This window comes from Tenrec ecaudatus, chromosome 7, assembly GCF_050624435.1.
Source record: "Tenrec ecaudatus isolate mTenEca1 chromosome 7, mTenEca1.hap1, whole genome shotgun sequence".
Lineage (NCBI taxonomy): Eukaryota > Metazoa > Chordata > Mammalia > Afrosoricida > Tenrecidae > Tenrec > Tenrec ecaudatus.
This window is the reverse complement of record NC_134536.1, coordinates 52,550,750-52,578,515: the sequence shown is the minus strand read 5'-3', so window position 1 is coordinate 52,578,515 and position 27,766 is coordinate 52,550,750. Positions and strand designations below refer to the sequence as shown.

Genomic DNA, 27,766 nt, shown 5'->3' with positions numbered 1-27,766 from the left:
TTCTTGAAGCTACCAGAGTGGTATACTCAATGCTGTACCCTGGAATGCTCCCTAACCCTAAAAGAATAGTAACATTAATTTTGTTCCTGCTTCTGTCCATGCTTGCTTAAGTCCCAGACAAAGGATAAATGAGGTTTTTTGTCTTAAAAGATGAACTGAAATGTTGACTCAGGACTACAATCAAAGAATCATGTTTAGATTCTATCAGTCCAGTTGTAACTGAATAAAGGCTCTTCTAAATTATGAAGACATTCAAGTGGCTATCATTCATTCGAACCCGCACCACAAGGAGGACTAGAAAACACGTGTATGGAAGGCAACTAGGAAGCAGTGATTAGTTAGAGTTGTTTCCTTATTCTTATTTTTATGTCTGAGTCCCAAAGCTTAAAATTTACTTACAAAACATTCCCTATTCAGCATTACCTAGTAAATTACTATGAATTACCCAGACACAGATTGGCCGGTCCCAAGCGTTCCTGAGAGCCAATGCATGTATGACCTGTTTATGTAATAATATATCTCACAAAACGCCTGTGCTGTGTATCTGGAATTCTTCATGATCACAAATAGAAAGATAATAGTGGATTTCCAGCACTAAATTACAGACCTGCTGTTCGTCCAAGTGCTGCCCTTGTCTACCAACTGATGACTCAGGCAGTCAGTTCTAGTTAATTACTGGCTTTTCAGAAGAGTGGTAAGCATCCTTATACTTAGGAGAGGTGTAATGAGTGAAAATATGCAAGCTCTTTAAATTGTAGCTATAGTCACTGTTCAGGCAATAGGGGCATGACACCAGGAGACGACCGAGCAGCGTCGCCACCCTTCATTGATGTCCGTCTCTCCAAAGGGCTGAAAGAATGCTGGAGCCTAACAGGCAATATCCGGTTGGTAAGAACAAAGTAAGCCGCTCACTTTGGGTAAACGGTTTAAGGCAATTGGTTATGTTTACTTGCACAAATAGTATCGAAAATGGCCTGAAAAGGGATTTTGTGCTTTCAGAAAATAGCTCAGTTTCCTGCTTAAAATCTCTACAGTGTTCAATTAAAATATTAAACTGAAGTGACTATAAGTTCTCCTTGGCACTTGGGACAGTATATTTAACACGATTTCTTGGCATAATATTTCATGAGTTTATTGTCCCCTTTGACTTCTTTTGATTTTAAAGGTTTCCTAATTAAAATATAAAAAACCAGTGTTTTAAGATATATCCCCAGCCAGAAAAACGAGCCTTTACAGGGTACAAACTATTAATTACCTGGTTCAAGAGATCTTCTACTTTTCTCTGCCATGAGTCCCTGGCTGCATTTTTCTCCCGCTCTTTTAATTGCAGAAGTTGAGCCATTGCTGACTTCTTATCCTCTTCGTGTTGAAGTCTTAGCTCTTCACGAAGTTTGCAACACTCTTGTCTAAAACAATCCCACACACACGGATGTAAGCATTAACTTTGTGAATGTAACTATTCTGCACAGTAACTGTAGTATGGGTGTTTGCGGGTTTCCTATGAGCTCACATAATCCTCCCTAAAATTCAGTGGGAGAGAATAAGACTAGATTATTTTATAAAGACTATGAAATACATGGGTAATTTCCCCAAGACCATTGATTTCTCAAAGGGAGAACAGAGAGTAGGACAGACAAGCCTTCTGATTCTGTCTATTTAAATGAAAAGAAATGAAATCATTAAAAAAGTAAATTTGTATTAAAGTAAAAAGAAATTAATTTCTCTGTATCTAGTCACCAGAAAAATTCATTTTAAATAGTGCTACTCTGTCTTTCAAAATATAAATATTATCCACATAACAAAAAGCATTTTTGCACATCTGTACCGATAAGACTATATTACAGAGAAAATAGTGCACCTAAGATTTTCGGTCCATTTTATTTCTAAATCATGGGCCGTTTTGTCCACTCTGAGCTTCTCTTCTTCTTTCATGGCCGAAAGCGCTTCTTCATGCTGCTGCCTTTCTTGTTCTAGTTCACCCTGAAGAACAGAAACTTCTTTAGTGAAAGCGAATTTACAGACGGAAAGTAAAGCAGAGGTTACTCGGGACTAGGAATGGAGGCTATTCGTGAGTGGGCACAGAGCTCTGTGGTGGCTGTTTAAAAACTCTGAGAATTAGTGATGATGGTTGTACAACACTGGGAAACATGGTTCATGGCACCGAGCTGAACACCTGCAAATGACTAAAATGGAAAATTCCACGTTACGTATATTTGATCAAAGTTGGAAAATAAAACCCAGAGGGTATTTCAAGTAAGTGGAATGCTTACATTGTATCTTTTAAATTATTACTGCATAATAATTGATAACACTGTAGATGATATGTTACTCAAGATTTTCTGACAAAATACATAAACCTCTTTATATATTGTAAATGTCTTTAACCCAAATATATTTTATTGCTTACAATTAAAATTTTTAAAAATAGCTCAAAATCAACATATGAAGTACCTTAATAAAACCTATATCAACATATGAAGTACCTTAATAAAACCTTAGTAATAATTATCAAATTATTTTCATATACTAGTATACACACACAGTTGTTATTCAAATTAATTTTCAAAAGGATGCTATTTTTAAAATGGGTTGCTGTTTAATTTGCTGGGATTATTCTACTGCCAATAAATCTGAAGAATTATATCTATGTGACAAAATGAAAATAACTGCCCAGAATTAAGCCTAGTATTCTTGTCCTGTAACATCAATCTAGAGCTCCATGTGTATCATGCTCAAATATGATATGATCGGTATGAAAGCGCTGTAGATGAGCATAAACCACATGGCTCGCTGGTGCCTGGGGTTGGAGGTGACCTATTTGGACAAGAGTAGCAGCCATGAATCCATGCAGCAGCATCGCTGCTCTAAGGGCACAAGGCAGAAGAGGCACAGAAAACCAGATCAGCCCATCAGCTGCCTTATTGCCACAACTACCCTTTTTGATCACTCGCCAACTAATAGTCTGTGGGAAGCATTGGTTGAGGGGGGGGGGGGTGTTGTCTATCTAAATCAATGAGAAAAAAACCAGCCAATGTTAAAATTGCCTGGTTGGCCAATAAGCAGTATTACTGAAAACCAAATCCAGCCATTTAGTCAACTGCTATTTCACTGCTACTCGATGGCTGGGAAGTATCTGATCCACAGATAGCATAAATACCGTACAATTAGTTTATCACTAAAAATGATGTATCTTACTGAATGCAATGCATTTTACTAGACACTCGGGGGAGGGAGGAGAGTAAAAGAAAAGCATTTGCTCTTAAGAAGCTTACATGAAGTTTAATAAACTATGTTTATTAAATGATATATTTTTGCAATCAAAATGTTACTTAACACTTTTATTATTTTCAGTTCTTGCTAGGACAATGTAAGTATGACGTAAGCCCTTCCAGAAAGAAAACTGAATCCACAGTCCTAACTTTCAGTGGGGGAGGGAGGCAACCCATGGAAACTGCCCTGAAGTCAGGCACTAGGGAAACAGCAAGGCGAGTGACCCAGAACATCCTGGCACCCGGAAAGGCAGTCTTGACTCAGCTAACACTCGCTAGATACATTTCTAGTGATTTTAACTTATGCATACATTTTGTGAACATAAAATATATTCCCATCACCTTCCTGTTATTTTACCCATGGGGAAAAACACCTCTTCATACAATTCTGTGATGCAGTTTAGCTCTCTGTACCAGAGCTACCTCTGAGGACATGCTCGACACTTTGGACAGCACATAAGTCGAATGCACAGCGACTTGTATGAGACCAGATCTAATCCCAATCTACTCTTAAGACATAGGGCAGTCACTATAAAGAAGTAAAACAAAACAACAAAAAAGGAGATGTACGTAGGATAAAATAATGTGCCTATTTTGTCATAGAGTTACAGAACAAAATTAAGCAGTGAACAAAGCATATAATTATATCTTATGTTTTACAATTTAAAAATACAAATAGAATGATGTATGCACTGTCTATAAGGTACATTGAATAAAGTACTTGGACTAGTCTGCTTTTGAAATGCCAGCAGTTCTAAACTTAGAAAATAAAATTTGAAATACTAATAAATGGCAACATTCACTGAATGCTTTTACTAGTTTGATTTATCTCACTCAGTTATTGCAATAACTATACAAAGTTGTATTATCTAGCCCGCCATCCCACATTCTGCAGGTCAGGAAATAAAGGCTTAGAAAGGCTAACTGAGTTGCCCCACATTACCTGCTAAGTGGTGTATTCAGAATTCACAACAAAGCAACCTGACTTCAGAACCCACACTCGAAATCATGTTCCGAAGGTAAGAATCCAACTTCTCAACTTCAGTTTCTTTCCCTGCAAACTCCTTAGTGCCTATACACTAGTTTACAGATTCATTTCTCAACTGGGTAAGACAGTCTAAATTTTGCCCTACTTCAGAATGGAAAGGAAAAGCAGAGTCTTTCTGAAATCTGTAGATCATAGAGAATTACTTAGCTGTTAAACATGAGCACCCCAACTTTTACCTACAAAGGAACATTCCTATGACTATTAAGAAGTGGCTTCAAAAGTTTTCATTAAAAAAAATCCATTATCTTCTAATTCTCTTTTCCCCACAACTATTTGAAACTCCTTCATGAAATGTGATGTTTCTAATAAACTTTAAACGAAGCAGTTATATATTTACTTTAATGATGTTTATATTAGAAGTAGCATTATACATGATTACCTCAATATTTAATAAAGCATCTTTGGTCTCCTTTAGTCTGCCTTTAGTCAGGTCAAGTTCATTTTGAAGCCTTTCCTGAGAGTCCTGAAGACTAACAATGAGTCCTTCTGCAGAGCCAAGACCTTGTTCACTTTGCCTTACCAAGTCCTGCAGACGGCCAACCTGCAAGTAAAGAGAGTGCTTTTAACAGAGCCCACTGTAACAGTAACAGAAGAGAGTGCTTTTAACAGAGCCCACTGTAACAGTAACAGAAGAGAGTGCTTTTAACAGAGCCCACTGTAACAGTAACAGACCAGCAAAACAGTCAGTTGTCCTTCGTTTTTTTAATGTATTCTTAGTTTTCCTTAAGGGATTTTTTTTTCCTGGATGAATTTGGAAAAAAGTACTCAATCACTCCAGCTGTAATCTGCTTCTTTTTTCCCCCTTTTAAGTCTCCATGTTTATGAGGTGGTGCGGTGCACCTGACTACTGAGAGTTCAGCTGTGCAAACTCATCAGTTGCTCTGCAGGAGAAATGTTTGTTTCCACAAAGACTTACAGGCAGGAAACCTATGGAGCACTTCCACTCTGTCCTTAAGGGTCATTAAGATTCAGAACTGATTGCACAGCATTGGCTTAAAAAAAAAATTATGACAACCATGCAAGGATAAGGCTATACCTCCTGATTTAATACAGAGGATTTCCAGTTCTTCAGGATGTAGCATATGATCAAGAACCCATGGGACTAAAGGAAGAAGTCCAGGTTGCGTGGAAGACATTGATGCAAACAGTGTTCTGGGAATGGACAGAATACCAATTGCAAAGATTCAACAAATAAATGCAATGCTGAAAGAGATTTGGAAGACAACTACTGGATAACCAATTGGAGGTAATTCTTCCTTGTGCTCATTCCAAAGACACGTGTTCCAACAAAATGTGGAAATTATTGAATAGTATCATTAATATTACATGCAAGTAAAATTTTGTTGAAGAAAATACAAAAACAGCTATAGCAGTACATCAAAAGGAAACTACCAGAAATCTAAGATAGGGGCAGACGAGACTGTGAAGGAATATTATGACTGTTATCTCATGGATCTTGCTTGAAATGAAAGACTATCAGAAAGATGTCTACCTGTAGCATATGACCAAGAACCCATGGTATTAAAAGAAAGTCCAAGTTACTGACAATGGTAAGCATTCAACTGTGCGAACTGTAACAAACGGAGGATAGCAGTGCGCAGAATGGGAATTCCAGGACACTTCCTTAATTGTACAGAGTAGTACATAGAACTAGTACATAGACCAAAAGGAAGACGTTCAAACAAGAAGCTACTGTGTGGTTTAAAATCAGGAAAGACAGACATATGTTAGGGCTGTATTGTTACAACGCACTCGTTCAATCTGGATGCTAGGCAGATAGTCCAACAAGCTGGACTACATGAACAGCAGGGCAAGACTTCATTGCAGGCACTAACAGCCTGCAAAGGACAAGCGGAAAGCTCAGCGGGTTGACATACTTAACAATGAAAATCAAAGACTAGAGCTGTCAATATGGGTTACACCTCAGCACAAAGGAAGCAAAAATTCTCACAACTGGACCAATAACCAAAATCATCATAAACGGAAAATACTGACGCTGTCAAGCATTTTATTTAATTTGGACCACCATTCACCGAAGCAGAAGTGAAAAAGTCAATGACATAAAGTACTGGGCAAATCTGCCGCTAAAGACTTAGGTGCCAAATATCAAGTCACTTTGAGGATTCTGTTTGCTTGGCCCAAGTCATGTCATTCTTTTTAGTCGTCTCACTGACATAAAGGATAGACAGAGTAAGGACGACCAAAGGAGAATCGTTGCCTTTGAATGACTGTTGGTGAAGAATAATGAAAATACCATGGACCGTCAACCACAACTACAACAAAAATCTGTCTTGGAAGAAGTACAGCAAGAATACTGCTGAGTAGGGAGGCTGGCAATGCTTAGTGTCATGGTCTGTGGACACGCTATCAGGAAGGACCAGCCTTGAAGAAGGGCGCATCATGCGTGGTGAAAAGCAGAGGGCCAGTGAAAAGACGACGACTCTCACAGATGGCACAGCAATGCGTATGCATATGATCATTGTGCACAGGCTCAGGACTGGACACGGCTCGCTTCTGCTGTGCACAGAGAGGGTCACGACGAGGTGGAGCTGACTTGATGGCACCTAACAGCTAATGATAAACAGCTATACAAAGAACCAAAGCGGTATGAGTTATATCAGATTTAAAAGTTGTTTTTTTAATAAAAATTACATTTTAAATTACTTTAAAAAATTGAATTCCTTGCATTTCATTTGAGTCCAGTGTTCTTATTATTTATAGGAATGACTGATTCGGGTTAGGCTGCTAAATGTATTATGTACAAAAATAAGTCATGATCTATGTTTTATATAAAATTTATTTTATTAAATACTTATGAATTGAATCAATATAATCTTGAAATTAGGAAACATAATTTACTAATTAAGCAGCTTCCTATCCTCAAGTTATGAGAAGACTACAAATGAAATAGTTTAAGTTATGTAGGAAAATACTATAAAGAGAAAATCTCATTTTTATAAGCGACAAGACACAAAAGTCTTACAAACATAACCATTGGAAATTGAATAACAGACGCAAATATTATAAACAATACTATAAATACAGATGTCAAAAAGAAAACCATGAAAATCTCCAAATTTCTTTTCAACTCACAATGCCCCGTCCCCTTTGCAGTCATGGACATGCTGACGTGCGTGTATGCTGAGCCACGGGGGAGGGCAGCATTCTATTTTCAGTGTGTTTCAAGGGATGCTGGTCTCAGAAATAAGCTGGAAAGTGGCCCATTATTTACTGTACCATGATATCTTTTCACGGCATGAAAATTAGCAACTTATTGAAAGTTTTGTAGTTCTGATGCATTAAACCCTCTGGGCCTGATAACTCTCTAATTGCAGGGATTACTTTGATTTCTTCCATGGCTACAACTGGTTTGCTCAAGTTTTACAACTACTTTGAGTCATCTTAGCAATTAAAAATTTTTTTCATTCAATTACGCTTTTCCAAATTTTCACGGACATATTTGGATGTAATATGGACTTATAATGTGTTTCTCTGTCACTATCTTTAGGGCCCTTTCTTACTTATGCATATATTTTCTACTTTTTGTATTGATCTGACATGCCACAAATTAATATAGTACTATTGAATGAATGAATGTAAGGAAAGCAACTGTAACATAGTTGGAAGACGACTGAATTTAGCAGAGAACCCCGTTTCATGCTCTAGGTCTGTCACTGGAAAAGGTTGTTAGGCGCCAGGAAGCTGTCCCCATGCACACGGACCACAGGTGAAACAAATGAAACACTGCCCAGTCTTGTGCTTTCCTCCCACTTGAGCCCACTGCTGCAGCCACTGGGTCAATCCATCTCAAAAAGCCTTTCCTCTCTTTCACTGACCCTGTATTTTACCCAGCACTGTGTCCTTTCACAGGGGGACAGGTCTCTTTGGTGACATGCAGACAAAGTCTTGCCAGTCTCAATTCCAGTTGTACTTCTTTACATTCTGGTTGTGTTTCTTCCAATACAGATTTGTTCAGCTCATTCACATGCACCCAGTCTTCTGCATTCTTGCTTCTGCAGGGTCTACCTTTCACAGGAGCTGACTGAAAATACCATGGTTGGGCCAGGTGCACCTTATGCCTAGAAACCCCATCCTTGTTCTTCAACACTCGAAAGAGGCCTTCTGCAGCAAATTAGTCCAATGCAATATGCTGCTTGATTTGAGTTTTCATGAGTATGGATTGTGTATTCAAGTAAAACGAAATCCTTAATAACTTCATTTTTTCCCATTTATCATGATGTTACTTATTGGTCAGTTGTAATTATATTTACTCCAGATTACTGTAATTAAGCTAGAATTAAACTCAAGAATAAATGGGAAGAGACTCGTTAGCTAGAAAGCAGCAGGCAAACATTAGGGTCTAGTCAATGACAAAAGAATAAAATCTGTCAACAGAGAACATTTTCTCCCACAATCCAGGAAGTTTTCAGGTGGATAAAAGTTAGGGCAAAGAATGTACAGATGTGCTTTATACAATTGATGTATGTATATGTGTGGATTGTGATAAGAGTTGTCTGAGCCCCTAATAAAATGTTAATTAAACCTCCATGAATGCCCTTTGACTCCTAGCTCTTTCCTCCATCTCCCTTGACTTTCCTCCCTTGACTTTCCTCCTGCCCTACTACCATGTACATGCAAATATATATAGGAGGATGGGGAAATAGATCTATGTGTCTATATTTATAGGTCAAGTATTAAGGTGGCGGAAGGACCTTGGGCCTCTACTCAAACACTCCCTCAATGCATGAATACCTTCTTTTATTAAATTGGAACTCTATGATGCTCACTCTCCCGACACAACGGCTGGAGCCAAAGTGGGTGAACAAGTAAATGTGGTGAAGAAAGCTGATGGTGCCCGGCTATCAAGAGATAGTGACTGGGGTCTTAAAGGCTTGAAGATAAACAAGCGGCCATCTAGCTCAGAAGCAACAAAGTCCACATGGAAGAACACACCAGCCTGTGTGATCGAGTGGTCCCAAAGGGATCAGTTACCAGGCATCAAATAACAAAAAAATCATCTCATTGACTGCACACCTCCATGATAGGATCGCTGAAGACAAATGGGTGCATGAGCAAATGTGGTGAAGAAAGCTGATGGTGCCCGGCTATCAAAAGAGATAGTGTCTGGGGTCTTAAAGGCTTGAAGGTGAACAAGCGGCCATCTAGCTCAGAAGCAAATAAGCCCACATGGAAGAAGCACACCGGCCAGTGCGATCACGAGGTGCTCAAGGGACCAGTTATAAGGCATCATGCAAAAAAAAAAAAAAAGAGATAAGTGTGTGTTTATGTATGTGTATATATGTGTATATGTATATATGTATATATATATATCATATTAAATGAAGGGGGAAGTGCAGAGTGGAGACCCAAGGCCCAAGTGTCAGCCAATGGAGATCCCCTCATAGAGGGGTTTAGGAGAGGAGATGGGTTAATTAGGGTGTGAGGTAGTATCGATGAAGAACACAGCTTTCCCCCAGATCCTGGATGCTTCCTCCCCCAACTACCATGATCCGAATTCTACCTTGCAGGACTGGATAGGACAGAGGCTGTACACTGGTACATATGAGGGCTGGAGGTACAGGGAATCTAGGGTGGATGATACCTTCAGGACCAAGGGCGTGAGGAACGATGCTGGGAGAGTGGAGGGCGAGTGGGTTGGAAAGGGGGAACTGATTACAAGGATCCACATGTGACCTCCTCCCTGGGAGAGGGACAGCAGAGAAGGGGGGAAGGGAGACTCCGGATAGGGCAAGATATGACAAAATAACGATGTATAAATTACCAAGGGCACATGAGGGAGGAGGGAATGGGGAGGGAGGGGAAAAAAAAGAGGACCTGATGCAAGGGGCTTAAGTGGAGAGCAAATGCCTTGAGAATGATTGGGGCAGGGAATGTATGGATGTGCTTTATACAATTGATGTATGTATATGTATGGATGGTGATAAGAGTTTTATGAGTCCCTAATAAAATGTAAAAAAAGAAAAGAGGAGAAAAAAATGATTAGGGCAAAGACTGTACAGATGTGCTTTATACAATTGATGTATGTATATGTATGAACTGTGAAAAGAATTGTATGAGCCCCAATAAATTGTTAAAAAAATGTTAATTAAAAAAAAGAGTTAAATGTACATAGGCAATATATAAGACTTTAAAACTTATAAAGAGCAGTATTCTAATGACTACAATAACAATTAAAAGGGTCTGCTGAAGAAACAAAGAATTATTGTTAAGATGAATATGTTACGTACAGAAAAATTTTGACTAGACAATAAAATATAAAGAGCAATAACTAACATAACTGATTAGTTTATATTCTAAAATATAATACAAATGGATGTCTTTTTTTAATCTTCTAATTTTGTGCTTTTCTTCTTTTTAAATCATTTTATTAGGGGCTCTTAAAGCTCTTATAACATTCCCTAGCTCAATTGTATCAAGCATAATTGAACATGTTGCCATCATCATTTAAAACACTCTCTTTCTACTTGAGCCCCTGCTATAAGCTCCTCCTCCCTTTTTCCCTCCTTCCCCCGTGAATCCTCGATCAATTACATACTGTTATTATTATTTCATATCTCACACGGTCCGCTGTCTCCCCTCATGGATTTGTCTCGAAAACATCTGCTGCTTGTCCCACAAAATCAAACTCTCCTCTTGGTGTGTGGAGACAATTTCCTATCAGTGCCTGAAGCCTTACGAACACCAGGATCAATAAAGCTGCAGCATCATCTTGTTCCACTGGTCACGCAAGTCTGTTTTCACTGCCAGGCATGTGATCTAAGCTGGGCTACACACAGTAATTTCTATATACTCACAGAAGCTGCACAAGTAGATCATTTTTCCACTGAACACAGACCCAAGAGGGTGTATGGCTAAGGAAGAAAGTCAGCAAAAGAGAGCAAATCTCAGTTCAGAGAAGAGGAGAAACTGAGTTCCAATATCGCCAATTTTAACACTGATTCTCGTCACACCTGACGAGAACCCCACCACCCTTGGACTTTTAAGTCAGGTAAGCCGATACACTGTCTTCTTCCCAGAGTCAGTTGGAGCTGGAGTTGTTGCCATTTTCAAGAGCTCAACATTTAGACTACTCTGCATCATGACTAAAGAAGAGCAGCCGTGTGCACACCGAGGAAGTGCAGTAAGCAGATGCTCCTTCCTGAGTTTCAATTCACATTTTCTCCTCTCAATCAGTTCTCTTCTCCACAGCCAGTGCTTTCTTTTAATTACACATATTGGGAAGGGTGTGCGCCAAGTAAATATCCACACAGTCACCCTGAACGTCTTCCAGCTGTTCCTTGTTGCCTTCAGCATAACATCCAAAATATGCCACAGGGCTCTCGCGGCATGACCACTGCATAGCACGTCTCTCTCCTCCCGACTAGGCAGGAAAGCAGCAGTCTGAATGTGGTCAAGCACTGCAACTCACACCGCCTCTGTTGGAATCTGGCGTTAGTCAGCGACCGCTGTGCCTGGGGCAGGCTAAGTCTGAGTAGTAACTAGGGATAGTAGTACCTGCCACACCGGGCTAGTAGGAGGATTAAAGAAGAGACCAGCCTAAAGGACAGATTATATAAAACAGCGAGGGGTCACACTAAGCCTCAAGTAAACATTAATTACTATTGTTTTGCTCACACACTCCATGCACACTGGCAAGCCTTTATTTTATAACTTTCTGGCCCTCTGGCCTTTCCTTGAGTTTGCTTCCGTTTATTCTGAAGGTAACATGTCTCTGTTACCACTTACTTTTTGACTAAATAGACACTTCACTAAGTGTGTCATAGCAAATTTCAGATATTACAAAGAACAGGATTTCCAGAATGCCTCATTGTGGGTCTGGGAACTTGTATAGACCCAGAGGCAGTCATTTGTACACAGTTCACGGAGACACTTAATGGTCTGAAATCAGGTTGTGTCCTTTCACCACACTTACTCAATCTGGATGCTGAGTAAACACCCCCACAATTTTGAAGAATCATCCACAATGATATACAAATGGCACAAGCTTGCTTACTAAAAAGGATTTGAAGTACTTACTAATGAAGTTCAAAGATGATAGACTTCAGTGTGGATTATAACTCAAGGTAAAAGAAACAAAAATCTGCAACAATATGGTACACAGAGAGAAGACTGAAGTTGTTAAAGATTCCATTTACTTGGACCCACAATCAACACTCATGGAAAAAACAGTCAAGAATCAAAAGATATAAAAACCTCTAAAACAAACAATAAAGAATCAAAAGATAGATTGCATCGGGCAAATACGCAGCCCAAGACCTCTTTAAAGGGGTAAGAAAGCAACGATGTAACTTTGAAGACAAAGGTGCACCTGACCCAGCCATGGCATTTTCAACGGCTTCCTGTGCATCTCAAAGTTGGGCCACGAGTAAGAAGGAGTGCGGGAGAACTGGCACATTTGAAATATGGTGTGGGCAGAGAATACCGACTCGCCCACGGACTGCTGAAGAACAAGCAAATCTGTCCTGAAAGAAGAGCAGCCAGGATGCTCCCTAGACGCATGCACGCCAAGAGTTTGTCTCACGTCCTCAGAGGGGCCAGTCGGAAGGCCCTCAACGGGAACCCCGGCTGGCCCTGCAAAAATGGCTCACACACAGGGATGCCCGAGGATGCGCAGGACCCCGCGCTTCCTTCTACTTTACGCCGCGTCGCCATGAGCCAGAACCGCGACCACTGCACCCACCACCCATCCTTCTTGCCATGTCAGGTTTGTACTTGCTTATGTCATGTCTGTCTCACCATCACAGAGGCCATGTAAAACTTACTCACCGGTATAGTACTTAACAAAGTATTTCCCAAATAGCCACTCAATATTTACTACGCGAATGAACCAATTAAGATTTACATATGCGTGACTAGCAATTAAGGAGTAAAATACCTTTCACGTCTCACAGCCTCGAAGGCGCTGCAATGCCTTCCCTCTGTTGACCATTCATGATGTTTTTGTTCCGTGCAGAGGTGGTTCTGACCACGTGCAATAGGATGAACCGCTGCGCAGAGCTGCGCCATGCTCACAATTGCTGCGGTGCCTCAGCTCCTTGCTGCAACCGCTGGGTCAGTGCACCTCGGTGAAGGCCTCCCTCCTTTTCGCTACCCTCCTCTTTACCAAACATAATGTCCTTCTCTGCGGACCGGTCTCCCCAGACAACACGTCCAAAGTAGGTGAGAGGAAGCTTTGCCATCCTGTCCTCCCTCATTGAACCTTTGCAGAAAAAGGCAACTCCTCTACGTGGGCTGAGGGCCGCCCAGGGCAGGGGAAGGACAACACAGATGACGCCTCTGTGCGAATGAAAAACGACTGCCGGTTCTCTGGCAAGGAGACCTGGACAAAATTGTTTCTAATATCTTCTATTAGAAACAGTATTGCATTTTGTCAGTAATCCTTAGTTATTTGCTTAAATGCATACACAGGAATGAACCTGCAGAGTTGAAGGGCATGTCCGTTTTTTTAAGGATTTTGATATCTGCTGCGAGATTTCTTTTCAGGAAAATCAGAGTTTTATATTCCCATGAGTAATTTCTGAATGTTTATTTCTTTACCCTATACCATCCCTGCATGGCCTCAATTTTTATCACTGTTAATTTTTATCAGAGAAAAAGATTGCTTTTGTATGTTCCACTTTAGTTTATTTTTTAAAATGTGTTTATAATATTCCTATTATTTTAAAAGAATTTTTAAGGTGCTAAAGAGATTAATGCCTTATTAGCCATATGATTTAGTAACTGCCGGAGCCCAGCTTTTCTTCTCTTTGCATTTGATCATGTGTTTTCATACACTAAAAGTTTAGTTCTAACTATACAAATTCTATTTTTCATCCATGATTTTTATGTCATTTCAAAAAGCTAGCTTCATCCTAAATTATTTTCATATCTTACTTACATTCAAATTGATGATTTCATATAATTTTTTTCAATTCTTAACCTCGATGAACCTTTTTGGTATAAAGTTGAAAAAGAAAATCAAAGTTGATTTTTTTTCTCCTGCATACACAAGTCAACTTAAAAAGAACAGTGGCTATCCAGTATTATTGAGATGAACCTTTTAACTCGCATACACGTCTCCTGACCATGCAGACAGGTCCTTAGGAAACTCTTGCTAACTCAGCCCGGTAGCCCCTTTTCGGCACGCATACTCTTGTTTCTAAGTATTGTGCAACGTGGTCCGGCATGCCCATGCTCTTGAAAGTATCTGCTTCCTTGGGCTCCTGATATCTAATAATTCTGTTCTCCTACTTCCGATTTCTTCCAAATATCTTTTCCTAGCTCAAGTAACTTAATATCAGTGCGACTTTTGTTACCAATGGCCTAATGACTGTCCGATATCTAGCTCCAAGTCAGATTTTCTACTTCGGTCCAGCCTACAAGAACCGCAGTTAAAGCGGTCAGCATATCTGAAACGTCACTGTTGATGCTCCAAAGCACGTCTCCTCTCGCAACTGTGGCAGCCTGATAGTGGCATCATTTTCTGCCCAAATACCGGAGCTGCGCATCGCAGCCACTTTCTACACTGGCTCTATCAAGTCCTACAAGTCCCACTCTGGAAACAGCTTCCTCTTGGCTAGGCTCACTTCCCGACTCAGGGTTTCGATCATTTCCTGCGTGCACCGAGAGCATCTTACATAAGCCTCTCCCCTCCCGCTGCAGCAGCAGCGGTCTCTTGCTCAGCAGATATGTGATCATGTCAGCATAGAGCTCAGGCTTTGGCATGGCACTGGAGTCCCTAACAACATGGCTTCGACTTTCCTTTCCATCCCTCAAGAAGTCCACATGTATCCTATGGTCTAGTGCAGCACTCAACCAAAACAGACTGCCCGGCGGGTCGTGTGACAAAGTCTGGAGCCTTTTGGGGTTGTCCTGACTGGTGGGGAGACATACTCCGGAAACCTGGTGGGGAGGAGTAAGGGATGCGACTAAAGATCCGACAGTGCACAGGACACGACAAGAATCACCTCGCCCCCAGTGTCAGTATTGTTGAGGTTGAGAAGCCAGAGTGTGCCAAAGCTGTACTTTTCTATGGTTCACCAGGACAGTGTAATCAATCAGGGCTTAACAAAGTTCACAGAAAATGGAATTAAGAGATAATAGAATTTTCCCACAGACCTTTTGAAACATCTTCAATGATTGCATTTATGTTTTTTCTCATAGGCATATTATTTCACAACATTCCTATATCTGGCAAATTTACAACTCACCTTTCAAAGAGTATCTCTCATAGCACATGTATTCATCTCCATTAAATCAATCCCTAAAGTTTTGTAAATGGTGTTATGGCTAGAGGCTCACCCTCTCTTCTGGGCTGTATATTTTGTATTTCTCACTCAATCATAGACATCACTCGAGATGATCAGCATTCCTACATTTTGTGAATGTATCCCCAATATCTAGGTGATACACACTCCATAAAGAGTTCCTAAGTGACTTTTTATAAAAACAAAATTCAAGTATTACCAATATAACTATAATCCAGTTTTAATTTTTCTGGAGACCAATCTAGTAATAAATAGCACAAGTTATAAAAATCAGTTATTTTTTCACCCAATACTTTCATTTTGGGCAACAGCTAGATCAAAAGGGGGGAAATGGTTTTAAAAGAACAAATGTGTTTACAGAGCTCATAGCTTAATCTTTTATCTGTTGAACAAGGTTGAGCAGGAAGTCTCCAGTAATAGTCTAGCTTTTCACTGGGTCAGGCCAGTGGCTGGGATGTCCCTTGGCTAGTCACTGACCAGGATATTCAAATTTAGATCCCATCTTGCTATTATTCTGGCTATAGCTTAAGTATGAGAACACCTTCAAATAAGAAGGGGCACCCATTTTAAAAATACATGCTAGGCAAATCAACTGTTTCAGCAATCTGGCAATGATATGATAGAACAGTAGTATATAAACATTTTAAATGGCTGCTAAGTAGACAATACAGAGAAATGTTTATATGGAATACAATTTTGCAAAATAAGTATACAAAACCTATGTAAGTACAAACTGCAATGAAAATATAATACACACCCATCTACTCACTGCCTTCAAGGCACCTTGTTGAGTCCAGCACTCAGCAAGGCCATGGGACAGTCGCTCAGCTCCACAGGACTCCCAGGAGGCACAGTGGGACAGAAGCAGACCGCCTAATCTTTCTCCCCCATTAGCAGCCCAACTGCTTAACCCACCATACCACCAGGGGACCTTAGAATATACACATATTAAATATCATTAGGAAATCAGAAAGGTTGAAAATACTCATGTTCTTAGATTGTTTTATTTTGCAAAATTGCTCAAGTTCATAAAGAGCACCTACTAATAGTGCCTATTAATTAGTGACTTGAAATGGCATATATTACAGATATCCTAAGATACCTCTTCCTGGGAGACAGATGAGGTTTTTCACTCCAGAAAGAGTCTCAGAAACCCATTGGGGCAGTTTGGCCCTGTCATACAGGGTTGCTATGAGTCGGGCTCTTCTCAATGACAGTAAGTTTGGTTTTTGGAAGGTGACAGGTTAGAACTGGAACCACTGATTTTATTCCGTCAGCCACCAGACATGCTTTTAAGTGAAAATTAGTATATTCTCTATGGAAGGCAGAGAAATAAATTGTTACCTTCTTGCAGTGAGCAGAATTCTATGCTGATCTTCCCTGACCTCACCTTTACATGATCCTCTCCTTTTAAAGTCAGGAGATTTCTGTGCTTGGGAATCACTCCCATGAGTGTTACGTTATATGACAGAAGAGATCTTGCCGATGTAAAGGCTCCTAAGCAGTGTACTTTACATTAATCAAAAGGGAGCTTATCTGGGAGTAAGTCTGATCTAATCAGGTGAGCCCTTAAAACAAGCCAGATAAACTCAAAGTAGCAGATGTTTTCCTTTGAGCATTAAAGGAGGAAACTGCTGTGTGATGGGAGGATACCACGTAGAAAAACCTGAGAGGAGCTATAGAAGCTGAAAACAGTTCCCAGTTTCAGAGCTACGCAAGAAAGCAGGACCTTAGCCACACAGCAGCAGGAAAATCAACCCAGCCAGCAACAGAAGAAATTGGAAGAGGATTCCTACCTCTGCATGAGACTGCATCTTCGGCCAACAGACAGAAGACACAACGAACCCCTAGTTGAACACGTAACCCATGGAAATGATGGAAGAAATTTTTAATGTGGTTTTTAAACTGCTAGGTCTTATAGTAATTTATTATATAGCAAGAGAAAACTATACAGTTTATAGGAAACTGACTTAGTTTACAATGACAAATTTTAATTATTCAACAATACTTCATTTACAAATAATTTATTGATCCTCTATTATGTGTTAGGAATTGAGGGTGATAGAATATTTTAAGAAGCAAATACAAATGATAACAAAACAATGAGCTACATATATATAATCTCTTGTCTATCAGAAAATATATAGCTTAAATGTTATAGTAATATTTAAATATATACACATGAGTGCAAATACTGTTTAAACTTGAGTATAAGCCAAGCTGATTATCAGCCAAGGCAACTAATTTTACCACAAAAACTACATACAAAATGTGCTAAGTCACCCATCCCCCTAGAAGAATTCACTTCAGAGGACAGTACTGAAGCTATGGCTCAGGGAGAGGGACATGTCTGATCAGAGCACATGGGAGCAAATTAAGGGGGAGGAAGAGAGAGTGGAGCACATCCTGGCCCACCAAGCCTTGAGGACGATATCCCTACTCAGAGCAGCCAATCCACAGAGATGACCATATGGCCGGCTCTACTATGAGACACGACATCCCTCACTGATGACCCCCATTATAGCCCTACGGGGGAGAGCACTGGACACACATTGGGGGAATTGCACCTGATCTGACCTCACCACACTGAGGCAAAACACTAAGAGCGTGAAACAGAACAGCAAGGGGAGCAGAGCAAGGAAGTCCCAAGGGAATACCAAAAATAGACTTTGGGACCAGGGCGTGGCACCCCATCAGACTAAACCAGAAAACATTCCAAAAGGTCAACAAACAGACCTTGAATTATTTACAGGCTTTTCTTTTTTCTGTCATTGGTTTATTGTTGTTATTGTTTTGTTTTCTTTTGTTGCTTTGTTTTGCTCTGTCTTGTTTTTGTGCATATTATTATCTCTGCAGGTCTGTTAGGCAAGATAGGCTAGATAAACAATCTGGAGGAGAAAACAACAGGGCCAATGGTTCCGGGGGGACATGAGAGAGGGGAAGGTGGGGGCAAGGAAGTGGTGTTAACAAACCGAGGAACAAGGGAACAACAAGTGATCCAAATCAGTGATGAGGACGGTGGGGGAAGCCTGGTAGGGCATGATCAAGGGTAATGTAACCAAGAGGAATTACTGAAACCCAAATGAAGACTGAGCATGACAGTAGGACAAGAGGAAAGTATAAGGAAATAAAGGAAAGAACTAGGGGGCAAAGGGAATTTATAGAGGTCTAAATATAGGCATGCACATATAATAAATATACTTATACATGATGATGGGGAACTAGATGTGCACATATTTATAGGTTTAGTATTAAGGTAGCAGATGGACATTAGTCCTCCACTCAAGTACTCCCTCAATGCAAGAACATTTTGTTCTATTAAACTGGCATTCCATGATGCTCACCTTGACACGATCACTGAGTGTACAAAGTGCAATGCATAAGCAAATGTGGTGAAGAAATCTGATGGTGCCTGGCTATTAAATGATATAGCATCTGGGGTATTAAGGGCTTGAAGATAAACAAGCAGCCATCTAGCTCAAAGCAACAAAGCCTACATGGAAGAAGCAAACCAGCCTGTGTAATCACGAGGTGTCGAATGGATCAGGCATCAGGCATCAAAGAACAAAAAATCATGTCATTGTGAATGAGGGAGGGTATGGAGTGGGGACTCAAAGCCCATCTGTAGGTAACTGGACAGCCCCTTACAGAAGGGTGATGGGGAGGAGACGAGCCAGTCAGTGTGCAGGGTAGCAACAATGAAACATACAACTTTCCTCTAGTTCTTTAATGCTTCCTTCCCCCCACTATCATGATCCCAATTCTACCTTACAAATCAGGCTAGACCAGAGGATGTACACCGGTACAGATAGGAACTGGAAACACAGGGAATCCAGGGCAGATGATCCCCTCATGACCAGTGGTGAGAGTGGCGATACTGGGAGGGTAGAGGAAAGGTGGGGTAGAAAGGGGGAATAAATCACAAGGATCTACATATAACCTCCTCCCTGGGGGACAGATAACAGAGAAGTGGGCGAGGGGAGATGTCAGACAGTGTAAGACATGACAAAATAATAATAATTTATAAATTTTATCAAGGGTTTACGAGGGAGGGGGCCAGTGAGGGAGGGGGAAAGTGAGGAGCTGATACCAAAGGTTCAAGGAGAAAGCAAATGTTTTGAGAATGATGATGGCAACAAATGTATAAATGTGCTTGACACAATGGATGCATGTATGGATTCTGATAAGGGTTGTACGAGCCCCCAATAAAATTATTTTTTTAAAAATGCTGGAAAAAACTTGGCTTTTACACGAGAATACACATTATCTATATAAAATGGTCAAACCAATTGTTTATCCTTTGTCTTTGAAGGTTACCCGCCCACCAAGTTTTATACTATCAGATGGTCATACAACACCACAGACTTTTGCAGCACTATTTGCCTTTAAGGAAATCCCATCAATATAACTATCATTCAAATTTATGCACCAGCCGCAAAAGCTAGTAATGAAGAAACTGAAGAATTCTACAAACAACTTCAGCCAGAAATTGATCAAACATGCAATCAAGATGCATAGACAGCTACTGGTAATTGGAATGCAAACGTTGGAAACAAAGAGAAAGTAAGAGTAGCTGGTAAATAACTGACTTGATGATAGAAACAAAACTGACAGAATTTTGCAAACCAGTGACTTATTCCTAGCAAGTATCCTTTTTTCAACCACACAAAAGAGGGCCATACACATGAACTTCTCCAAAACAAGTTGACTACATCTGTGGGAAGAGAGAATGGAGAAGTTCAGTATCAGTAGCTAAAACCAAGCCATGGGCTGACTGTAGAACAGCTAATCAACTGTTCATATGTAAGTTCAGGTTAAAGGTGAACAAAATTTAAATAGGCCCACAGGAGCCAAAATACAACCTTAAGTCTATCTCACCTGAATTTCACATAAAAAAATATCTCAAGAACAGATGTGATCCTCTGAACACGAAAGAGAGAAGATCTGATGAACTGTAGGAGGAAATCAAGATCACCATTCAGGAAGAAAGCAAAGATCATTAACAAGCCAGGGAAGAATGAAAATGTTACAGGAAGTGTCAGAAGAGACTCTGAAATTCTACGTCCTAGAGCTGCTAAAGCAAATGGGAAAAAATGATGAAGTCAAAGAGCTGAACAGAACATTTCAAAGGGCAGCTCAAGAAGACAAAGTAAAATATTATAATGAAATAAGCAAAGACCTAGAATTATTTAGAAAACAAATGGGAAGAACATGAACAGCAAGCATATCTGACACTGCAAAATTCAAGCCGAGTTGCAATATTGAAAGATTCTATGGTCAAACTCTTGAAGGATGCAGGACGCATCCAAAGGAGATGGAAAGAGCACGCAGTCACTGCGCGAAACGAACAGCCCGCAGTCCGCCATCTCAGCAGGCTGCATAGCAGCAGGAACCAATGGCGCCGAGGGAAGAAGTTCAAGTTGCACTGAAAACATTAGGCAGAAAACAAGGCTCCAGGAATGGACAAAACACCAACTGAAATGTTTTAACAAGCTAGTGAGTGACGCATTAGAAGCAGTCACTCTTCCATGCCAGGAGATCTGGCAGACAGCTATTTGGCCAACTGACTGGAAGAGTTCCATGTTTGTACCCATGCCAAAGAAAGGGGACCAACAGAATGCTCAAATTATAGAACAATATCATCGATATCACAAGCAAGTACAATTCTGCTAAAATCATCAAAAAACCATTGCAGCAATTCACTGATGGGGAAGGGTTCCAGAAGAGAAGCTGGAACAAGGGGTATCACTCACTGATGCTGTCAGATGGAGCTTGGGTAAAAGCAGAGAATATTAGAAAGAGGTTTATTTGTGTTTTATTGGCATTTGATTATGCAAATCATAATATACTATGACAACCTTGAGAAAATGGGAATTCAAGACCACTTCGTTGTGCTCATGCATAAGTTGTACATGGAGCAAAAGGTAGAACAATGGAATACTTCATGGTTTAAAATAGGAAAAATGTGTGTCCAAGCTGTATTCTCTCACCACATTTATTCAATCTGTATGCTGAGTAAATGATCACAGAAATTGGATTATATAAAAAAGAGTAAGGCATCAGGACTGCAGGAAGATTTATTAGCAACCTGTGATATGCAGATGATACAACCCTGCTTGCTGAAATTATGGAGAACTTGAAGCACCTGCTGATGAAGATGGATTGCAGCCTTCAATACAGATCACAACTCCATGGGCAGAAGACCAAATCCTCACAGCCGGACCAATAGGTAACATCATGATAAAGGGAGAGGTGTTTTGACGCCAGCAAGGATTGTGTCTTGCTTGGATCCACGATGAATTCTCATGGAAGCAGCAATGAAGAGATTAAAAACCTGGTTGCATTAGGTAAATCTGCTGCACAAGGCCTCTTTAGAGCTTCCAAAGCAAACTTTTCACTTTTATTTTGAGGACTTAGGTGAGCCTGACTCAAGCCACGGCATTTTCAATTGCTTCATATGCTTGTGAAAGTTGGATATTGAGTGGGGAGGGAGGGGGAAAATGAGCAGCAGATATTAAGGGCTCAAGTAGAAGGCAAATGTTTTGAGAATGATGATGGCAATAAATGTACATATGTGCTTGACACAATGGATGTATGTATGGATTATGATAAGAATTGTACGAGCCCCCAATCAAATGATTTTTTTAAAGTTGGATATTGAATAAAGAAGGCTGAAGGAGAAGAGATGCGCATGAATTGTGGTGATGGAGAAGAATACTGAAAATACCATGGACTGCTAAAAAGGACACGCCCATTTGCCGTGGAAGACGTCTCGGCAGTGTGCTCCTTGTCAGGGGTCAGTCTGACTCACTTGGAAATGTTGTCAGAAGGTCGTTCTGTTTGGTAAAGTAGAAGGGCGGCGGAGGAGAGGAAGGTCCTCGATGGCCTGGATGGAGACAGTTGCTACAGAGGATGTAGGAATAACTGTGAGGGTGGTATAGGACTTGGCAGGGCTTCATTCTGTTATGCACAGGGTTGTTGCTATGGGTCTGGAATTGACTTGATGGCACCCCCAAACAACAAGAAGCTTCCTTAATATCCTATTATGATTGTGACATTCAAGAATGAAGTTGGCTTATTTATATATGTAACTTATATCCCTTATACATCAGCATAAATTCATCAACTTATAAAGACAGACTATTATTCTTTATCTTTTCTAAAACAATTGCTTTCAGTGTTTATGAAACACCTCTCCATACATTTATCTACCATCTATACAATGAATGTAAATGGACTAAACTCTCCATTTAAAAGGTAATGATTTCTGACTTGATTTTTGTTAACAATCCAGATATATGCAGTTTGTAACAGGCACTCTAATCACAGAGTGGCAGAAAAATTGAAAATTCACTAATGGAAAAGAAGATTCATTTCAAACTACAAAGAATTAGTGTGGCCATACAATATTAAACACTGTAAACTAAGCCAGAAAGGGTGTTTTATCATGCAGTTGAATTAAATTCTGTATGTATGTACACATAGCAGATTCTCTAAATACACAAAATGAAAACTCGCAGAACAAGAGAAATGAACCCACACCACAGTATAAATTTTAGTTATTAATAAGTGAAACACACCCAAGTCAGAAAGAACGCACAACTTAAATAGTTCAAAATCTTCATCTAATGGCCAAGCATGAAGACCACATCAGAACATACATTTCTTTCACAGGCTAGGTCACAGTCTTAGAACTACAAGTTTCACAATTTTTTTTAAAAAATGTAAACAATTTCTAAGCACAATGCAGTTAAAAAGGCACTTTGATCTTACACAACTGTTGCAGAAAGTAAAAAGTGTCCCCACCACATTTACACGGCTTGGTATCACCTGTTTACAAATCCAGGAGAACAGACTGTGAAGAAGGAAAAGTACAGAAAAATCACTCTCTTGTGAACCTAGGCTCAAAAATGCAGAAAGATTGCCAAACAAAGCCCAGGATTATATGAAAATATAACAATATTGTGACTAACTTGTGCTTATTCTAGAAATTCAAAGTTCATTTAATATTTGAAAATTGACTAATGCATGATATTAAGAAATTAAAGGGAGAAAATCATCTTAAAAAGATGTATAAGAAATATCCTTTTATGATTTTTAAAATTATAAAATTAAATAGAATTTCCTAAGTTTAACACAGGGCATTTTAAAACAAAACTACTAGAGCAGCAAACGGTGAAATGTTGAAATTTTCCCTTTAACAATGATTTTATCCCTGGAGGTTCTAGTCAGCAAACGGAGACAAGGAAGGCGAGCCCGAGACTGAAGAAAAGGTAGATGCGCACAATCAAGTGAGCCATTTAGATGCTTGCAAAGAGCCATTCTAAAAAGGCATCAAGTTATTACTAGAGTGCTAAAAGGTAATCCAAAATGTAGACACCCCCCCTAAAAAAAAAGGTAAATTACACATTTACTATAACGCTTGTCAGTGACAGTACAGTCTCGCAATTGGAGGAATACATGTATAAGCCGTTTGGAATTGAGACTAGAACCCTGGAGGACCTGAGGAGAAACCAAGATGGTCTCTACACTGTTTCAAGGAGAGTGGGAAACTGGAAGGACCAGGTTTTTCTGAGAGAGGTGTGCACATTTTGAGATCAGAGGTGGTGCAAACATCAGGAGCAGTCTTTTGTCTATCATTCCCACAAGTGGTGTTGTCTCTGAATGACTGCTGAACACCATGAAAGAATGCCGATGCAAACTCTACCTGCCCAGGGGCACGCAGGTGTGTGGGCACGGTTTCCTGCCAGGAGAAGCGGAGTGCTGAGAACACAGGGTTTAAAGATGACAGTGGTGAAGTAGGAACAGCTGACAAGATGAGAGGTGTCAAGACAAGAACTCTGTTAACACGTTACATGAAAAACTAACTAGAAATAGAAGGAAAAGAGGATAGAGAACTGGAGTAGAGACAAATAGGATTAAAAATTATTTTTACAATTATTCCATCACAACTTTTATTAACTGAGAACATTTGTGTTATAGTCTATTCTTAGCCTTCTCTTTTTCAGGTTAAACAGTACTATTTTCACAACTTAAAAATCGTTTTTAATATCACTATTTAAGACTTGTAAAGTTTCCTTCTTTTGGGTTTTTTAATTTTTTGTTTCTTTAATCAAGGAACGGCACACGCATACCTCTGAGAAATTGCATGCTTGGTTCCAGATTTCCACAATAAAATGATTCACACATCTTTTTTTGCTTTTCCAGTTATGCTTTTCCTATAGGAGGTCTAATAAATGTACAATAAAACAACAACAACAAAATTTCATTTCAATGAAGTGAATTCTGAGTCAGAGCACAACTGTCCCTTTGGACTTTGAAGGCTATAAATCTCTCTGGGAGCAGGAGGGAAGCCTTACTTCTCTCTCATGGAGTAGTCAGTAGGCTTGAACTTCTGACCTTGCAGTTGGCAGCCTGATTTGTAACCCACTTTACCACCAAGGCTCCTAAATGTGTGATAGCAGGAAAAGATTGAAATATTGTGAGAATCACTAAAATGTGATGCACGACGCAGTGAGTACATGCTGCTGGTAAACGCTGTCGACACATTTGCTCAAGATGGCGCTGCCAGAAACCTTTAATTGGTGAAAAAAAACCCCAAAACCCCACAATATCAACAAAGAGGAATAAGGTAAAGTTCAGTAGAGTGAGTGGGGTATGCCTACGTAGAAGACTATGTCAGTGTTTCACAAAAGGGTAATGTCCTCATCTGTCTTGCTTTTTCCCAAGGGTTCTTTTTTTTTTTTTTTTGGTGGGGTTGGTAGTACACATTTCCTTGGGAGCCATAACCAGAGGAGTGGACACTGCAAAATAGAGTAGCAATTTCAACATCTTAGATTTTTTCCTTTAAATGCTACCTTCACTGGGTCTCACCTACCCATACGAATGTTACTAAAATAAACTATTATTACTAATGTGCAACACAGGTGATAGGCCTAAAATAATTCTTGCCTCTTGATTGGCTGCATTCAGCTTATCTTCCAGTTCTTCCTTCAGGTTTTCTAGCTTTTGCTGAAGTTGATTTTTATCTTCTTCCATGTTTAGTTTCTCCTTTTTATATTGTTCCTCCAATTCCTTAGGAAAAGAAAAATTTTAAATTACAAAATAGCAAACATTATAACTGAGAGGCTCCAAGAAAAAGATTAATTTGCTTTATACTTTGACACCATGCTTTTCAAATTGGCCTTACTCTGAGTTAATAATTCAGAGTTAACAGTGGTTCTCATTCGTCCTGGTAGCTTTAATTCCACATCCTGAATCACTTAAGACAGAGTGGTTAATCAATTTTTTTAAAAACAGTGAGAATACTTTACTGTTCTGGAACAATCTACAGTCAAACAACCCAGAAATGTGTGACATAAATGCTGCTTTGGTGAGCTAAAGAAAAATTCTCTGTCTATAGGATTAGGAAGATTTATTTCTCTTTGGTCTCATTCATCTTAAATTTAGCCATATGTTTAAAGAGAAAAGACAGAGTAAATATCAGGCTCATCTATGTGTCATATTTAATGTACAGAACTATTGATCACCATTTAACCTTACAGCCACTGATTAGCCCAAATCATTCTCACCTATCTTTCTCGTTACTTTGATGAAATCCTAAATTAAAAGAATGCCATCTAAAATGCAAATTAGAACTATACATCATTAAACAACAAAAAAAGACCCTGCCAGTGAGTTGACACTGACTGTCAGTTACCCTGCACAGGATGTCTAAGCCTGGTCACCTTTACAGGGGAGGTCAACTCGTCTTTTTCTCGAGGAGAGGCTAGTAGGTTCGAACAGCACACCCTGTGCTAAGCTGTCCCATGCTTACCCAACAGCGCCACACTATACACCTGTTAGAATATCTAGACGTGAAGAGACCAACGATATATAAAATGGTTGTGAGGTTGCACTGCTGGTAGAGACGTAAAATGATACAACTCTGGCAACTCCGCTGGAAAACAGCTCGGCAGTATCTAGAAAAGTTAGATATACACCTACCATACGATATAACCATTCTATTCCTAAGTCTTTACCAAGGGACCACAAGCGCATGTGTCCACACAAAGACTTGTTTACGACTTGGAAGGTTTATTAGTAACAGCCCCAAATTAGAAACTGCCCCAATATCTACCAGCAAATGAAAGGATAAACAAATTGTTTTACACTCACATAATGAAATAGTATTTGCAGGGGAAGTACCCTGGGTAAATCTCATCATGCTGCTGAGTGGAAGAAACCAGAGTCAGAGAATGTACAAGAGTGAGTCAAAAGTCTTGCTACTAGAGTCCCAGCTGCAATGCGTGGGCGTTTCTCCCAGAGAACACACACTGAGCAAACCTCTGCCACCAGTGGATGCCGCAGACAAGTTCTCGCAGGGGGAGCATTTGGTTCAGTCTCATGCAAGTGTCTCCCACCAAAAAGGTCTAATCTAAAACAGTGGCTTCTCAAGGGACCTGCCAAGCTAGTTAAATTAAAGGTATAGCTCAAAAGGTTATGACAATTATTGCTTTATATTCTAAATGGGTATTCTTGATAGATTTTCTCTAAAGGCACAGGACAATCACAGGAGCATTTTAGGGGAAAGCACTAAGAAAATGAAACGGTGCGTTGGTGAGAAACAGTCCAGGAGAGTTATGCCAAGGCACCTGCTTATGCTTGGCAGGAAAAAGGTTGTCTGTTCTAAGAGCATGTCATTGGGAAACCTTATCTTATCCATTCTGCAGCCTTGACTCAGTTATGCCTTTTGACTTCTTTTTGTTCCAAAACCTCTAAGAAGATTTCTAAGGAACACAATTTTGAGTTCCTTGAGGATGTCAGAACTGCCATTTGGACACGGTATAAAGTGAAGAGTGCAGAATTCTGTAGGGACAAGTTACAGAGAGGGAAAAACAGCCTTCAGAAGTATATAGAACTAGAAGGAGGATATGCTGAGAAAGAATGGCCTCACATTTTGAGATCTGTATTTAATAGAGGCTTCTATGGATTTGAAGCAATACTTTTTTTAACTTATCCTCATGTTGTACAGTTTTATTGATATTTAATTTTAGAAAATGCCATGAAAATTACTAAGTTGACAGAAGGGATTCATGATTGGCTAGACCCAGGGGAAAATGAACAGAGAAATCACAAAGTGGCCAAGGAAACTTTTGGGGATAAGTGATCTTGTTATGGACTGAACTGTTTCCTGCATGTGT

The 27,766-nt window shown here is 39.8% G+C and overlaps 1 protein-coding gene across 2 annotated transcripts in view; it reads right to left on the bottom strand.

Annotated features, from left to right (window-relative positions):
• Positions 1-27,766, bottom strand: part of FAM184A (family with sequence similarity 184 member A) — a 147,279-nt gene that overhangs the window by 46,686 nt on the left and 72,827 nt on the right. For both annotated transcript variants that reach the window (XM_075553947.1, XM_075553948.1), the window contains exons 6-9: positions 25,536-25,658; positions 4,697-4,858; positions 1,859-1,980; positions 1,256-1,406 (exon numbers count right to left, since the gene is read on the bottom strand). In XM_075553947.1, coding sequence (XP_075410062.1) covers positions 1,256-1,406; positions 1,859-1,980; positions 4,697-4,858; positions 25,536-25,658 — 558 coding nt within the window. The remainder of the gene's footprint in view (positions 1-1,255; positions 1,407-1,858; positions 1,981-4,696; positions 4,859-25,535; positions 25,659-27,766) is intronic.